This window comes from Peromyscus leucopus, chromosome 10 (assembly GCF_004664715.2).
Source record: "Peromyscus leucopus breed LL Stock chromosome 10, UCI_PerLeu_2.1, whole genome shotgun sequence".
NCBI classification, from domain to species: Eukaryota; Metazoa; Chordata; class Mammalia; order Rodentia; family Cricetidae; genus Peromyscus; species Peromyscus leucopus.
This window is the reverse complement of record NC_051071.1, coordinates 45,524,219-45,541,637: the sequence shown is the minus strand read 5'-3', so window position 1 is coordinate 45,541,637 and position 17,419 is coordinate 45,524,219. Positions and strand designations below refer to the sequence as shown.

At 46.2% G+C, this 17,419-nt stretch overlaps 1 protein-coding gene across 7 annotated transcripts in view; it reads right to left on the bottom strand.

Moving 5' to 3' along the window:
• Positions 1–9,074, bottom strand: part of Pcdh7 (protocadherin 7) — a 415,069-nt gene extending 405,995 nt beyond the window's left edge. For 6 of the 7 annotated variants that reach the window (XM_028868147.2, XM_028868148.2, XM_028868150.2 and 3 more), the window contains exon 1: positions 4,797–9,073. In XM_028868147.2, coding sequence (XP_028723980.1) covers positions 4,797–7,970 — 3,174 coding nt within the window. In that variant the 5' untranslated portion in view covers positions 7,971–9,073. Of the gene's footprint in view, positions 1–4,796 lie in introns of all 7 variants that reach the window. The other variant, XM_028868151.2, reaches the window with a different exon arrangement.
• Between the last annotated feature and the right edge of the window lie 8,345 nt (positions 9,075–17,419).

Here is a 17,419-nt window from a genome sequence, read left to right as displayed (position 1 = left end):
AAACTCACAGAGATCCGCCTGCCTCTGCCTCCCGAGTGCTGGGATTTAAAGGTGTGTGCCACCACCAGCTGGCAGCTTTTACTCTTTCTACAGAGCCACATAAGATCTGGAGCCCAGGGCAAAATTACACTCTACTGTAAAGAGGTCTATCTCTACAAACAAATATATTAGCGAGGACACAAGTAAACCTAAACAGATTCAGGCTACTGCTGCATTCTACACAGAGAAACTTACCGAGATTCGGGGCTTGTTTTTGCCTCTAAAAGTGGTTGAATGGTTAATGAGAGGGCCCTGGTCTACAGTATATCTCCCACACTTTTGGGATCCCAATCAGATTAATTTTTTCATGCTGGTTTCTCAGTTTCCTCTTCTATAAATCGGGGAGGGGGGGGCGGGATTGCTGAGGTGGTACTTTTTCATTCTCAAATGTGATAACTCTCACGATTTTAGGTACAGGCAATAAGCTGTTCACTAGCATGCTTTTATTTCTCCTTTGTGTAAGTTTAGCATTCAGATGTCATAAACACATCAGTCAATGAACATTAACACAAAATAAAGTGCGACTGGCCCCATAGTTGCTACACAAGCATGTGTGGTTGAAGGTAAACAGAAAGATAGCTCGTGATAGTTCAGACTGTGTATACTTTACACATTCTTATCATTGATTATTTCTATCAACTAACCATTCATTGATTAATTTATTTAAGGTAAGTATGGGAGACAATTTAAAGTGCCCGATGTGAACTTAACTTCCCTCTAAAGCTGCACACCCACCATGGACCCCATACCTGGGTGAAGTTTCCTGTATTCCTTACTTACTCAACGACCCAGGTAATACTGCTTAGTAAAGGTCTCACTCCTATTAGTTATCTGGTCCCTGCCTAGAATACCAAGGCAAAACAGAAAAAAAAAAAAAAAAAAAAAAAAAAAAAGTGTGCAGATTCACTGAGCTCCATGAAAGGGCTCTTGGTTATAGCCAGGTGGACCATCTTACAGTTGCTGGCCCAGAGAATGAACTAGAAGGCTGTGTGGAGCTGACATCACTTTGCAGATATATTACTGCTAAAATAAATGTGCTGGTGCACAAGCAAGTGGATGCTTAATTTTTCATAAAATGTAGCACTCTGATAATAATGGAAAACCACCCATTTGCTTCCAACATCACTGTCATCTTTTCATTAAGTTCTGTTGTATCATTTTAACAAAGTGCATGAAGAACACTGAAAAACATTTTATTAAGGAGAACATTACTCAGACTAATTCAGTAGTTCCTCACAGAAGGGACACAGTCAGGAGGGGTAAACAGGATTTTTTTTTTCACAAGTATATGGAGATCAGCTCAAAATGGATTTTAAAATAAATGTTTATTTAAGCTCAATTCTTATCAAAAATAAATTACCTTACTTTCCATTTATGAAAGACAATAAACTTAGCATAAATTCATTATCTTAAAAAAAAAAAAAGCATACCAAGTGATAAACTCGGTAGGACTTAAGATTAGCAAGAGAAGTGCTAATTCTACATTTGGAGTTCATTAATTTTTGCAGTTTTGTTGGAATTATTTAGCATGCATTTTCTTTTCCTCTGTAAAATAAATGCACAGTTGTCCTTTTAGGTCACAAGGCTAAAAGCCACCAAGTTACCGAGAAACCAAAGAACTCAGTGTAAAGGTGGCAATCTCAGAAATGCTGTGGATGTGCTTAAGTAAACATCAAGTATTGGATGGCAAAGGCTTTTGTTTGCATTGAAAAGGTCTGAGCTATGAAAACCCAGGTACCATCCTCAGTTTTTTTTTTCAATGCATGAATTTGAAAAATGATTTCAACACTCTGCTGCACATCCACCATGGACCCCATACCTGGATGAAGTTTCCTAAATTCCTTACTTACTCAACGATCCAGGTAATATTGCTTAGTAAAGGTCTCACTCCTATTAGTTATCTGGTCCCTGCCTAGAATACCAAGCCAAACAGAAAAAAGAAAAAAAAAAAAAAAAAAAAAGTGTGCAGATTCACTGAGCTTCATGAAAGGGCTCTCGGTTATAGCCAGGTGGACCATCTTGCAGACGTTGGCCTGGAGTTTGTCAAAGTATTGCTAGGTGCTTGAAATGAATGTCCCTAGAGCCTGAAAAACCAACCCAACAAAAATGGAGGAGGGGGGCAGGGAGGATAAGCGCTATTTACAAACTTTTTCTGGGGAGGCCTTGGCTTACTACACTAGATCCCCTAATATCACTTAAATGTCACATCCAAATGTCCAATTCTCATGCAGAAAACCCTGAAAGAAACATCATTTCCACTTTATCAGTCTAAATAGAGTATAATAAGACAGCTTAGAGAAATAAATAAACTGAAGGCATTGCAGCAAGTGAAAAGCACATTTTAAACTGTTCCCTAAGGAACTGAAAAAGTACAAGTTTCGAACCTAATAAATTGAAAGACCAGAAGTCTCAAATTTTAGATAAATTCATTGATCAGAGGAAGAAAACAGCAAAATCCTCTGTGTATTTTTTTTTAAAAAAATGAAGTTTAACAAAACAAAACATGTCTTAGTGCTGTGAAAACTACATCTTTTATGCATAAAAATAGAACAGTAGCTACGTATAAGATAAACAAAAATCCAGACCAAGTGCACTGTGTTCGTGTCAGATGGTACAAAGTGAGTTGGAAATGGATCTCTTGTCCCCTGACGGCAATAGTGAACAGATGAAGCGTATCAATTACTATTACTAATTGCATTAGGGGAAGTGTGTTTCATTTGTTTTTATTTTATTGTAGGTCAGCTATTTATTTGTGGTTAACAGTTTATACATCTCTGACAAAACTAATGGCATGCAAGTTTTCCAAAGTCACCTTTGCCAAGCTGAGTGATTCATCCCACTCACTCTGTGGGTTTCCTTTTTTGGCAAAAGGACTTGGCTCAATTAGACGACAAATACCATGCATTAGTTAATTTATGAGCATATCACTTTGCTTTTCAAACGGCATGCCAATTGTCTTGACCTTCGGTATCTTTTAAAATTCAAGAATATAGAGCTATGCCATCAAATGAATCAAAAGTAGCTTAAGTGACAACACAGACTTCATGTGGTGTTTGCACACGATATTTATCAGTTTTCCACTGTGTATACTCACTCAAAAGCATACAATTAAACAACTTAGAATACAAATGTCACTCTACCATAGGGCAAAATCACTATTAATATGGTAATGGAGATGTAAATATTCTGTGTAAAGCCATCTTCACATTATTTGAGTTAATGTTATCATTTTCTAAGGAAATTCCAAGAGCTCAGTTTATTTGCATGTGTATGTAAATAATATGAAAAAACTGCTGTATTTTCATTAGCGTCATCCTTATTTACAAAACTGACGAAAGGCATTAAACACCAGGTCAAAACACATCTGCTCCTAACTCCAGTAAAGCCATAACACAACAGACATAAACTCTCCACAATATCAAATTGTGGTTTCAGGTAAATAATTCAAGCTTACATGCATCCAAAGACCTATTTTCAAAAGCCATTTCATATAGGGTAGTTCAAACCTATAGTTTTCACTGCTTTTAAGGCTATATATTAAAAAGTATATTCTTCTTACCTAAAGCAAAATTCTATGCATAGAAAATATTTTAATAATGATGAAAACTATGAGAAGTTAATATTCTTCTCCATAACATTAAATGAGACTATATAACAACTTCAATTCTTCTCAGATGAAATATTCTGCATGCAAAACATATCTTGTAGAAAAACCGACATAGTATACTATCTAACAAGTTGTAAATGTAACTCTTAAGGTGAGTTTTGTTAATAAGAAACATGTGATACATTCCTTACAATGCTTTGGGCAGTAGTTAAGCAGTTTCCCTAAGGTTTTATTTGCTGTGTGTCAAACTTAGGTGGATATAAAAAGTAAACTTCTGCATAATACATTCCACACAAGGAAAGTACAAAAATAAATCTGATATATTGAGAAATTACCCACAAAATATGTACATATACCTGACTGTTTCCAGATTACACCAGGAAACAGTTCTGTCAAGTAACACACAAAAGTAACACACACAACCTTTATGTTTCTAGTATATCCCCCAAACACCCACAAATATCTTGTACTCAGTACAACCTAATTTTGTTTATAAGCTTTGGAATATTGGATATGAAGAATTCAGGTGCTGATTGCATATCAACATAGGAGCCTACTCATTATAAATGAATGTTGTTATCGATACAAAAAATTAAAAGTGCAATTATGAATGACACTTGCTTATTGTTAAGTGCTTTTGAGCCACTGTTTCCATCAAAGCAAGTCATGATGGCAGGATTTCCAGATTCTGGCCTTGGCTCTGCATTTGTATGAATCAGTATCTGCTGACTTGTAAAATCCTGCATGATTCATGACACAGTTAAAACTTCCAGGGCCCAATTAGCATGGCCACCAGTAGTTAGGTACTCTGGAAAATTTTCCTTAGAATTCTCCCAATACAACATACATATTTAGCCTGTAAACATAAAGTATGGCTGAACTAAGGTTAAGTACAAAGAGTAGCACACAACAAACACTACCTCTCCCTTAGGCCTCAGGAATCTAAGGTCCAGCTTGCAAAATAACAGGGACACCCCTCTGTCCTATAAGGCCTCTGGTACAGTTAGTGGCCTGTAGATGAACGTTAAACTCCTGGTTTTAAAACGGGAAGGACCGTTATACAGGAAAGACACAACCTCCTAGAGGCTGAACTGTCTCCAAGTGATCAGCCCTCCCTGGGGTATGTGAATGTGCCTGGGATCCGTCTTACCTGTTTGCTGTACTTGTTACTGGTTTGACAGCTGTACTCAGAGCAGTGATCTGATCCAATGGAAATGTTGTCTCCTGCTCCCACAAATGTGTTGGCTGGTGGTAGGTCTTGTACGGCCTGGTGTTTTTTCCCTGCAGTTGGTGACTGGGGGTGAAGCTGGACAGTAGGCAAGGGGGAACTAGATTTGTAATGCCTTGCCAGGTCGGGACTGCCAGGCCCACCGTTGACAGATCTGTATCGGCCCATGCTTGGGCTGTCGGACAGCTTCTCATTGACACTGTCATACCTCTGTCCATTTGGTTTGGAAGCTTCGACAGTGACAATACTGCTGTAGAGTGGCTGCTTAGATTTTTTGTTTTTCTTGTCTTTTTTGGGCTTTTTAGACTTGTCATGCTGTTGGGGTGTGAAAAAGTCTTCATGGTCCTTTTTGCCAGCTTCGTAGCCATTTTTACTTTTGGACCTGCAGTATCTTGCCATCATGACAATTAAAATGATTAGAATCACTGTCATAATGCCAGCCACCACACCAATGACAATACTGAGTCTCTGTTTGCTAATTTCATAGCTCGGGTCGCCAGCTATATCCTGGGTGAGCGGGGTATGCAAACTTCTGACTATCTGAGAGTCAATCACAGTTGCATTGGAAACACTTTCATTGACAAATACGTGCACCAAAGTCGTAGTGGACTGGGAGGGCTGGCCGCTGTCATTCACTTGCACAACCAGCCTGTGCAAGCCATAATGCTTCTGGGTGAGTTTTCCCACTAAGGAAACCACACCACTGGTGGGATCAATCTCAAACAGCTTGAAAGGGTTCCCTCCCACAATGCTGTAGTTCAAGTCCGCATTGATGCCATCGTCACTGTCTGTTGCCAACACGGTAGCTACAACTGTCCTGACATTACTTGAAGGCGGCAGCAAGGTGTAGGAAATGTTTCTGGGAAGGGTCACCGTGGGAGCGTTATCATTTTCGTCCATCACAAAGAGGGAGACTGTGGCTGTAGCGGATCTGGGAGGATCTCCTCCATCCACAGCCTTCACTCGGAAAGTGTATGTAGTCTGATGCTCCCTGTCAAAAGACATTGTGGAGTAAATGGTCCCTGTGTCGTTTTCAATAGAAAAAATGTTACTGTTCTCCTCTATGTACAGGCTCATCTCTGCATTCCGTCCCTTGTCAGCATCCATCACGGTGACCATGCCCACAGGGCTGTTGGGTTGCAAGTTTTCCTTCACGTAGAAGGTAAAGACGTCCTGCATAAACTTAGGGTCATTGTCATTCTTATCAGCCACCTGTACAATCACCGTGGTGCTGCCCTGCAGCACAGGAACGCCTTTGTCTTTGGCATTAACTTTAAACTCATACCTGTCAGTCTGCTCCCGGTCCAGGACTGTATTGACCAAGATGTCCCCAGAATCGGGATCTATGGCAAAAGTCCCCATCACTGAGGAGTCCAGAGAGTAGGCAATCTCTGCGTTCTTCCCACTGTCGGCATCTGTCGCCAGCACCGTGGCTACCCTCTCACCGGGAATGTTGTTCTCTGGAAAGTAAACCTCAACCACAGACTGACCAAAGACAGGAGGGTTGTCGTTGGTGTCTCCCACCTTGACCACTAAGGAATTGTTGCTGGAGAGGCTAGGACTGCCAGAGTCCACAGCTACTATGACCACGTTGAACTCCCGGGTGGTCTCATAGTCCAGTGGGGCCGACGTGTGCAGGAAGTACTTTTTCTTGTTCTGATCGCCCTCTGTGTCGCTGGCTGGTTTAAGCTGGAAAGGCACATCTCCTACTACCGTGCAGGTGACCACCCCATTCTCGCCTTGGTCTCGGTCGGACACCTGCACCAGGGCGATGGGGGTGTCCACCAGGACGTCCTCCGCCACGTTGGCCACCCCGTCCTTAAGTGGGATGCGCCCTATCTTGCGGATTTCGATGGAGGGAACGTTGTCGTTCTCGTCCTTGATGTTGAGGACCACCGTGGCCTTATCTGTCTTGGGGGGCTGCCCGCGGTCACGGGCCATGACTGTGAATCGTAGCTGATTCACTTCCTCCCGGTCAATACGGTGCAAGACACTGAGCCAGCCCGACGTTTCATCCAGACGCAGTAGCCTTCTTACAGACTCCGTAGCAGCCCCAAATACATACTCGATCTGTCCGTTGACCCCCACGTCCAAATCCGCGGCGCGCAACTGCAGGATGGGGGTACCCGGAGCGCTGTTCTCAGCCAGGTCAGCCTCATACACGCTCTTCTCGAAGCGGGGGCTGTTGTCATTCACATCGGTGATGAGCACCCTCAAGATAGCCTGCGAGGACCGAGGTGGATCGCCCCCATCGCGCACTCGGAGGGTCAGCTCATAGGAGTCTCGCTGCTCCCGGTCCAGCGCCCCCTTCACTATCAGCTGCGGTTGTTTCTCGCCGTCTGGGGTGTCTGCCACCTGCAGCTCGAACACACTGCTTCGGCCACCAGGACCTGTCCCGCCGCCACCCTCAGGCGCCTCCAGCCGCCGTTTGGAACCTCCAGGGCCGCTGCCGCTCGCACTGTTCCCGCCGCCCCCTGGGTAGGGGGCGCTGTCCGCCGGCCCCGAGCGCCTTCCTTCGCCGCCGCCACCGCCACCCCCGGGCTCTTGGAGCAGCTCGTAGCGCTCGATTCCATTGCGACCGAAGTCACGATCGGTGGCCGTGGGCAGCAGGTAGAGCGTTCCCACAGGCCGGTTCTCCTCCACCGTGAGTGTGAGCACCGGTGACGGGAAGGTGGGCGTGTTGTCGTTGATGTCCAGCACGATGACCCGACCCTCGAACAGGTCCACCCAGCTCTGCGAGGGCCCTATCACGGATACCTCGAAGTCCAAGAAACACTCATTCTCGTCGAAGATCATCTGACACTGGGGCAGCTTCTCTCGGTCGATGCGCCGCTCGCTGGTGCTCAGCTCGCCGGTGAGGTTGTCAATCTTCAGGTACTCAGAGCCAGACTCAAGGCTGAAAGTCACCTCGCCCGAGCCAGTCACGATGCCCAGGTCCGAGGCCACATTGCCGATCCGCACGTCGGCGGGGCCCTCCTCTGCCAGCCGGTACCGGAGCAGCTGCTTGGCGGCGGCCAGGCTGAGGCAGAGCGGCAGAAGGAGGCAACAGCCCAAGCACCGGCCGCGCGCCCATCCCGTGGTCCGCATCCTCAGCATCTTCTCTTGCTGCTGCTGCTACTGCTCCTTCTAACCACAACCCCCCTCGACACCCCCCTCCTCCGGGGCTGGCCGCCTGCCCTCCCCTCGGTCCTCCTCTCCGGGAAAGGAAGAAACGAGAGGGAGGGGAGGGAGGGGGCCAGAGTAGCGTGTAGAGTCGGCCGATGGGAGGGGGGCAGCTATAGATGCTTCTTTTTTCCTCCTCCTGCTTCTTCCGAAAGTTATTGTTTCATAATTCATGCAATGGGTGCTAATCGCCCGCTCGCCAGCCACCGTTCACTCGCAGTACTTACAGTTCACGGGACACTGCGCGCCACGGGCTCGGTGCCCCCACAAAGTCATCCCCGCAGCGGGAAGATCCTGAGATCCAGTCCCCAAGCTCTGGGAAGGGGCCCCGGAGCCGCTTCGGCAAGCGGGCGGTGTAGCTCGGAAGCGGAGTGGAGCAAACCTGCAGCCTTCCCCGCCTGTCAACCGGGCTAGTCCTTTACTGCTACTCGAGTTAAGTCCAATTCAGGTTCCAGCCACTCACTCTAGACCCAGTCTCTGTTTAGGCTCCGGAGGTCCAGACAAACGTGAGCCGCTTCTTGCAAGAGGCTCCGGGGCCAGCAACAAGCCAGTCTCAACTCTGACTCCTCTTAAGCAGCCGGGAAGCCACTCAACATATCTTGAATGAAAAATTCCACGGCAGGTCGCTCCAGGCAAGGTGCAGCGAAGACGCCTCGCGTCACAGCTCGGTCCGCGACCGGGTGCCCCCAGCGCGCCAAAGAGCAGCCTGAGCCATCTTCAGAGCCGCCCAGAGTCGGTCGCTCCTCACCCGGGAGAGCTCGGGTTTCTCTTTTTTTCTTAACAACTCTGCGCAAGGTCATTAGTCAGGAAGCCGCCGCCTGAAACCGCAGCAACCATTCGCCCGCGGGGGCTAGAGCCAAGCCGTGCGCACCGCGCGGTGCCCAAGTTTGGATTCTCAGCCGCAGAGTCCGTGCCTTCCCTCACCTGCATTCGGCCCGCGTGTTAGAGCAGTGGGATCTGCAGCGCTGTGCGCGATTCAGGGAGGAGATTGCAGCCTCTCTCTCTCCGCGCTCTCTCTCGATCCCTCCCCTCCCTCCCTCCTTCTTTCTCTCCTCCCTCCCCTTCTCTCCTCTCTCCTCCCTCTCCTTTCCCCTTTCCCCCCTCTCTCTCACTCTCCTGCACAGTCTCTCAGCTTCTTCCAGTCTCAATGCAGGGAACTCGAGCTGAACTTGATCCCTTTGCAGTTCAAAGGTGAGCAAGCCTGGCTCCGTGCATCCGCGACATTGGCCCGGGGAAATCGCACCGCCCAGCACTCCTAACGGCAATTAACAAAGATGCCCAATTCTGTCCGGGTTTCCAAAGAAAAGCCAAAGGCACTGAGGCGGGGGTGGAGGGGGAGGTGGAGTCAAACAGAGCTGCCAAGTAGCTTAAAAAAAAAAAATCTAGTTTGCCAAAGGGAGAAAAAGTGCCAGTCGGTTGTTGTCTCGGAAGTGCCCTGGCGCGGCGGGTGAATTCCGCAGTTGTCTCGTCCGCTTTCGCGTCTGGGAGAGAGTCTGGTGCGCGCGCTCCCGCCGCCTCTCCCGCGGTGGCTGTTCCGAGACACCGAATCGCCACAGGGAAGCTCCTACTCTCGCTGCCCGCGAGCCGGAAACCCGCAAGTTTGCATAAAGTGGCGGCGGTTGCTGCGGAAAGCTCGCGGGCTCCGGACTCAGACTTGTCCCCGACGCTGCAACGGCGGCGGCGGTTTCCGAAACTACACAGTTGCAGAGAACCGGGGAGGAGGGCCCGGGGAAGGGAGGCGAGAGGAAGTACCAGCCAGGCGCGGCACTCACAGAAGCCCGGCTTCAGTTCGCAGGGCCGACTGGGCACTGCCCAGTCTCAGCCCCTTGAAGCCAGAACCTAGTCCCCTTAGCCAGTTTGGGGAGGGGGCTGATTGCTTTTCCCCTCTAGGACTGGGAGATTTTCTCCTTTGACTAAATCCGGCTGCGTGGGTAAGAGCTGTAGTGAGGGTGTTAGTATACCTTCCTCCTACGTCCACCCTCAGACGATGTATTCCGCCCGCCCCAACTCCCACCCCCAGCGTGTCTTCGCTTCGCAATCGAGCATCTGGGTTAGTGCATTGCTACTGGTAGGCTGAGGACAACGTCTGAGTCCCGAAAGCGAGGCTTGTGTTCGGTAAAACCGTGACCGACTGCAGTAGTGTTGAGAGAACATCAAACTCCGGTGAGAGCCGGAGAGGTTCCTTTTTTGGAGCCCAGACTTTGGAGGTCTGGGCTGGGGCGGGGAGAATGCCTGCCTTTGTTTAAATGCTTGGAATTCCTGTCATCCGGCTTTCACTGGGGATAGACCGTGTGTGCACGCGCCTGGGGAATAAAACACATGCTAGAAGCCTGGATATTATTTTCTGAGCAGAACCTGCAGTCTTTAGTAACTGGCAAAGTGTAGCGTCACCTATCTGGATATAAGGGAAATAAACTTTAATGGCAACTTTGTGTACCGAGTATGCTTAACGTCTTTTCTCTCCTTTTGACTTTGTGCCTCGTGATCGTCCCTGCCATTCCCTGGCGTGAGGCTTTCCCAGTTCTCAGTCATGACCACCGCAGTCTGCCTAGTCAATTCTCAGGGCTGGTGGTATTTTCCGAACGGAAGCCACTTACTCCTTATTTCAAAGACTGTCAAAGGAAAGCCCCTCTCCCTAAAGATTAAGAAGGACAAGGCTGGGTGGTATTTGGATAGAGTCTTACTATTTCGAGGAATGTTGTTAGGTTTGATTACTCTGGAAATTTAAAGGTCTCCCCCTAAAAAATTGAAGGCGGACCCCCTCCCCCAAAGCTCACAGCATCAGTTTTGCTCTTTGTGAGACCAGAGAGAGGAGGCTGAATAATTTAAATGAGGCAAATACCAATAAAGTCTAGGAGCACAGGAAGCGCGCGGTTGTTTGGGCGAGCTAGAGAGCAGGAGTGTGTGTGTGTGTGTGTGTGTGTGTGTGTGTGTGTGTGTGTGTGTGTGGTGGAGGGAAGCGGCACTGGTTTCCAAGCTCTCCCTGGGGGGGCCGGGGGGAGGGAGGCTGAGGAAGCCCAGAGGACGGAGCTGTGAGTAGTATGTGCCAGGGAGCTAGCGAGTATTTTCCTGTCCCATAAAGCAGCATCTTTCCGGGAGGGGTGGCTCCTCCTCCTCCTCCTCCTCCTCCTCCGATAGAACGGCCTTCCCCGTAACCCTCCCGCCGCCGCCGCCACCAGAGCTCACAGCTCCCTATCTGCAGCATCAGCGAGAAAAAGCCTGGCGCGCAGGCTCAGTGCTCACCGCCGCAGTCTGGAGGCGGGGGCTGGCGCCGCAGCGCCTCAGCGGCCGGCGAAGTGGCAGTAACGCGATGTCCCCCTTACATTTGGAAGAATAGGGGTTTATCTGAATGCCTGCTTTCTCCTGATCCGGATTGGGATGGGAAGGGAGACGCCATCTCCACGGCTAGGCTTTGCGCCGTGCATTCCGATGCGTGCCAGTGCGGCGCACAGGCACTCACTCCACTCGTCGCCTTACTAGAATTTTGCAAACTTCAGGCAGTCGCGTGGGCAGAGAGACATTATGCACTACCTTTTCCCTTGCCAGACCATAAACTTGAATAACCCCCCTCTGCCTCTTCAAGCATTTTTTTTTCCCGCCGCTATTGGCTGGGAAGGGGTGGGCCACTGAGGGGCGGGGGTCCTCTTCTCTAGAGCTGTACATATTTCTTCCACGATGACTGGGGGAAAGGGGTGCAGGGCGTCCTTCACAGTGGAGTGGTTTCCTCCGCGAGAGGGAGGTAGCCTCCTCCCTCCCGCCCTCCCCACTTATCCCCACCGACTCCGCCGCGGAGCCAAGCCAGCGTGGGAAATGGGTCCGACGTGTGCTGCATGGAGAGCAGCGCTGCCAGGCTGCTGCTGGGCCGGGAAACCTAGCTTTGCTCCCTCCCACCTCGGTCGCCAGCTCCGACCTTTCCGCCAGAGCAGCCAAGAAGTGGCAGCTCTTTTGCCTCGCAGAGCGGTTCCTGTGGAAGAGAATGGAAGGGGCGGGAAGAGGGTGAAGGGAGGTAAAGGAGGAACCCTCCCTGCGCCCTTGTGGAGGCCGCAGCTCCCAATCCTCTTCCGCCCCCTGTCTGGGCGCTGACATCGTCACTCCTGCCTCCAGCCGGTGCGCAGGGTGAATGAAGGCGAGCAGCAGTTTCCCCCACCCCCGCCCCATTTCCGCAGTCTTAGGGCCAGAGTCACAAGTGCTCAGCAATTTCATTAAATGGAACCCGGGGACTTAATCCTCCCAGTAGCAGACCTCACCAGGGGAATGTGATATCCGGATTCGCCCCTACCCACAGACCCCACCCGGCCTCTCAGACCCGAGGCTCCTTTTATCTTCTCAACCTGAGAGGCAAGGTTCACGAGGAAATGGGATCAAAAAGTGTAACCGGCTGCAAGAAATTAAACAGCTTGCTGTTGCTTCTGCCGCCGCCGCCGCCGCCGCCGCTGCGGCTTCTCTGGCAGACAAAACCGAGTAAGAGTAGTGTTCTAAAGCCTGCATTGAACAGTAATGGGACCTCATCACTTGGAAGAAGCAAAATGTTTGAGGGACTATTAAAACGCTTGCAAGTCTCGTTTCTTTTCTTTGTTGATGTTTAAAAGGAAATCCCCCTTGATAAACCTAAATATGAAATAAACCAGATGTAAAAATGAAATTGATTAAAATATAGGGATTCCATACTAATGTTGGTCTAATAAGAGCTCGGTTACTTTTCTTTGCCGAACATCGTCCCCCAAACTGAACAATTCAAATACTTTTTCAGTTAAGAATGTCTGTGCCAAGGCGGAAAAAAAAAATACCTTTCGAGTCCCTGATGTAGGCTGAGCCTTAAAAAAGAAGACTGGAAAGAAAAAGTAAGGACAACAAAAGTTTGTGGTGAGCCTACGAAGCCAGTGCCAGAGGCAGAGTCTCGGGGTCGGGAGGCTTTCATTTATAATAGACGTCCTATTATTTACAAGCATACGAGAGAAAGGTTAAATACAGTAAACCTGATAGCTAGTCCTGGAAAGAAATAGAAAGCGGGTACAGGGGAAAAGGAAAAAGTGACTCAAGAACTCCACCAAGGGACAAACGGAGGAAATGACACCCGACATCTCCAAACGCTTTGACCTTTCGTCCTTAAGGAGAGGTTCTTCTCTTCTGGAAGGTGCCTGTTATGCCTAGTTTAATCAGCGGGTTCCCGACGTACTTTCGGCAAATTTGATGTCTCGGTTTTCCTTCTCTAAGTACTTATAAATGCTTTCGCATTGAGCATATACTTTTAAACAGTAAACATAACAATCTAGTACCGAGTACAATTTGAGTTCTTGGGTCGCTGAGAGACTTTGGCCACGTTTTTGCAGATGGAAATCCATGGGTGTAGTACCGAAGCACAGTAGACAGAAATGGTTGAATAATTCATGGCAATAACTGCCTCTTGATGGACATTAAAACTCAGCAATTTAAATAAGGAAACCACAGATTTCCTTTTAGCCAGGTAGCAACTGCTTCCCTCGGTGGTGGTTTAATTGGTCCCTAGCCAAGAAATAACATCATCTGTGCCGTTTAAATCATGTATGCAAAGCTATACATTACAGTAGTAGAAGAAGACCACAAGTTAGATAACTACATGAAAATGCTTCTTACAGCCTATTGGATAACTGTAAAATACTCAACCAAGACTGGTGTGATATCAATGTTTTCAAAGGAAAAAAAAAACCTTGCAGATAAATTTGTTTATATAAATATTAGCTCATAAACTATGTGTTTTTTTTAAGATTTCATTAGAAGGTTTTATGTTTTAAAATAATTCAAAGAATTTGATAGATAAGATTTCTACTTTAATATTGGCAAAGATTTATGGCTGGTTGTTTTCCCATTTATACAGTTATAATTGCCAAAACATTCAATGTACACAGGTTTCCAATTTATGCATCACATTAAAAAGGTCCAACTTGTTACTACAACAGGAGAAACATTGCTCTCTATTTACAACATAATTTATGGGATATTTAAGATTTATTAATTTTCACACACTCTTAACAATCTTCAATTTGGAAAGAAAAAGGATTTTGACAAATGTAGACGAACATTTGGAGAACGACGTTTGGCAGGTCAGAAGCAGTGTATTCTGTTTAGAATCACTTGAAGCTATTACCTGTCAACAACAATGGTAAGTTTGGATGTGCCAATGTGTTCTGCAGGATGGACTGGACACACTTACCATCTCTTCACTATAGAGCCAGAATATATCAAAGGTTACTATGAACAATTACTACTGATCCAAATAATGTGTATATTGAGAATTTGAGAGGGGAGGGGGATCTCATTATTAGTGGCCTGAGTAAGGGTTACACTAAAACAAATGACCATGCTTATACAAGAAGCCATTGAAAATAATAAATTCCTTGTACAATACTAACTTCATTTCTTACGTTAATTTCCAATGGTATTTTAGCAGTAATGAAATTTTCAATGATTATCGTTGAGACTGTTTCTTAAGTATTTCTGACTTGGACTCATCTAGGTCTCAGGTAAACAATCGATTCTAGGCACCCTGCAGGCAGAATGAACTTGTCTAGTTTTTGGGCAGCTTGAGTGGAAGGGAAATTGAAGCACGGGCTGAAATAAATTGTTTGCATACGCCTTTAATCCCAGCACTTGGGAGGCAGAGCCAGGTGGATAGATCTGTGAATTAGAGGCCAGTCTCAAACAAGATCCAGGACAGGCACCAAAACTACACAGAGAAACCGTCTGGGGGGGTGGTGTTTACTGATGTCAATAGAAACAATATTCAAGGACTGTCAACAAGATTTAGGAGGATGTGGACTTTGGAAATCAGTAGTATGTTTTGAAGGCTGGTTTCAGTACCAATCTAACAGACCCATCCAAGTAAAGCTCATTAAAAAGACTTAATGAAGGTTGACAACACCAGTTTCACCTACACAACCATGTAAAAACTTCAGGTATACTATTCAGGGATAGATAGAAACAGTTTTATTGGCAAGGTAAGTTTTTCATAAAAGTACTGACACTTGTACTTGATGGATTATATTATCATTGTTGAGTTATTTTTCTCTCTTGTGAAGGCTAAATAGTTTAACACCTTGAACAAGACTTCTTTTTGATAAATTATTGTGAAATCACAGTGGAATGTGAGTATAAAAAGAGGTCTTTGTATTTGTGGTTCTTACGATTATTTCTTGTTTTGTCTGTGTAGCTAATTATTGGTATTATCTCCAAATGACTGGAGAAGGGAGAGAGAGAGAGAGAGAAGAACCAATTCCCATAATGTTATAAACTGTAGCATAACCTTGTAAGATGCAACCGTGAGCATTTAGTTTGAATAATAGAGAAAACATTAGGCATTTTGTTCTATAAGTAAATAGCTGCAATGATTAGCAGCAGCAGGCTCTATGGTTGACAATATGAACCTGCATTCAGCACTGAAATTGGGTTCTTTTGTTTCTGAGGGTTTCCCTGTCTCTCTCTACAGATGTTAGATATAGCCTGAGCATATCCCTCTACTTTCAAGGGGGAAAATAGCACCTACTCCGGCCTTTCCCAAGCTATAGAGCTTTCCTTTTCACATCACAAAGAGAAAGCATTGTCCCTAACCTTCTTTCAAAATACAGGAGGCAGGGCAAAATGTGGTGAACCTCAAAAGGTATCTTTGAAAATTGCCAGGCGGTGTGGCGCACACCTTTAATCCCAGCACTTGGGAGGCAGAGGCAGGTGGATCTTTGTGAGTTCAAGGCCAGCCTGGTCTACAGAGCGAGATCCAGGAAAGGTGCAAAGCTACACAGAGAAACTCTGTCTCAAAAAAAACAAAACAAAACAAAACACAAACAAACAAACAAACAAAAAACCTGAAAACTAGGTAGTACTCCTATTTCCATTAATTTTTTCCATAAAATCATAATTTTCAAAAGTCTATAAACCAGTCTGCCTTCCAATTACCCACAAATATTACAGAGTGATCCTTGTTCCCTGGATCCTGAATTACTCTCAAGCTTACTGTGATGTTGATGGAGCTTAGAGGAGCTCTCACATGCACCAGCGTCTTCCAAGATTTTCAAGCGGTGTTGGAGAGGGCTGTGCTTTCACAGTCACATATTTTGATACTTGCAAGAGTAAGAACTTCAGCTACAAGAGAATAAGAACTGAAATATTCCTTCCAACCCAGGCTCCTCCTTGTCACACTTAAGACTTAAATGGTGCTTAAAATGCCACCTACTTTTTAGGGGATTTTTTTTGGGGGGATTGTTGGGACAGATTCTATTAATGGGAAAGTTGAGACAGGGATACATTTGTATTGAGTGTATTGCACTGTGTGAATTCACACTTGCTTTTGTTTATAATTATAGTGTGTAATGGCTTCCAAGGATTTTCCCAGCATTCACTTTGGGTACTTAGAAAATACACAGGTATAGACGTGTACTATCACAGATTGTGTTAGGATACATCCTGGTAAAGGGAGTAGAGTGGAATCCATTTTAAAGTGCAGACCCAGAAACTAGCATATAGAAAGCATTTCCACAAAGACATGCAAAATTCTAGGTGGAGAATGTGCTTGTGTGTGTGTACGTGTTTCTTTTCTCCTGGATGTTAAAAGGGCTCAGGACACATTGGAGGCATAAAGATCTACGACAAGCTGATGGCACTTGGGAACCTACAGCTGCCGAGTTTTCTGCACAGTTTTTGTTCACCACAGTAAAATTTCCCCCAAATAATTCAACTCTCATAGATCCCTTCCCCTGAAGTAGGGAAGCGAGTCTTACAGTTGAAGTCAAGAAGTCAGCAGCAGACAGAATGCACCTGGATAAGATAAAATGGCGCTGTCATGAGACCTTCATATCTTCCATTTATTCTCCTAAAGGCCCATTGATTTTCCCCCAAAGCCATTTGTATTTCTAGAAATCCTCTTTTGCCCTCCTACAGCCCCTATTAAGATGGTATGTCAGCCCCACCCTAACCATCTCCTAGACATATTTCTCTGTCAAGCCCTGTGCATACAATGGAAATTAAATATGCTTTGCATTTCTTGCCAATCTGCATTTTGTCAGTTTCTCTTCACACTCTCAAGAACCAAACCTAGAAACTAAGAGAAAAGCATTTATTTTTTTGACAATCCTAAGCAGAAAAGAAACTCTCTTCTCTGTACTTGTTCAAGAAGGTAGCCGATAAACTACGAGCATCCTGTTTTGAATGTGTGCGTATGCTTTAAATACAAATATAAATCCTGCACAGAGAACATACAGAACACCTGTAATGTATTCAGATGGTCATGCCCCTGCCACTGTCCATTCTCTGTCCCCTCCTCTTTAACCATGGAAGGATGATTTTAACAATAGAAAGCAGTAGACGTGACGTTGTGCCAATGCCCCTCCCAGGACCACTCTCTCTGGCATCCCGAG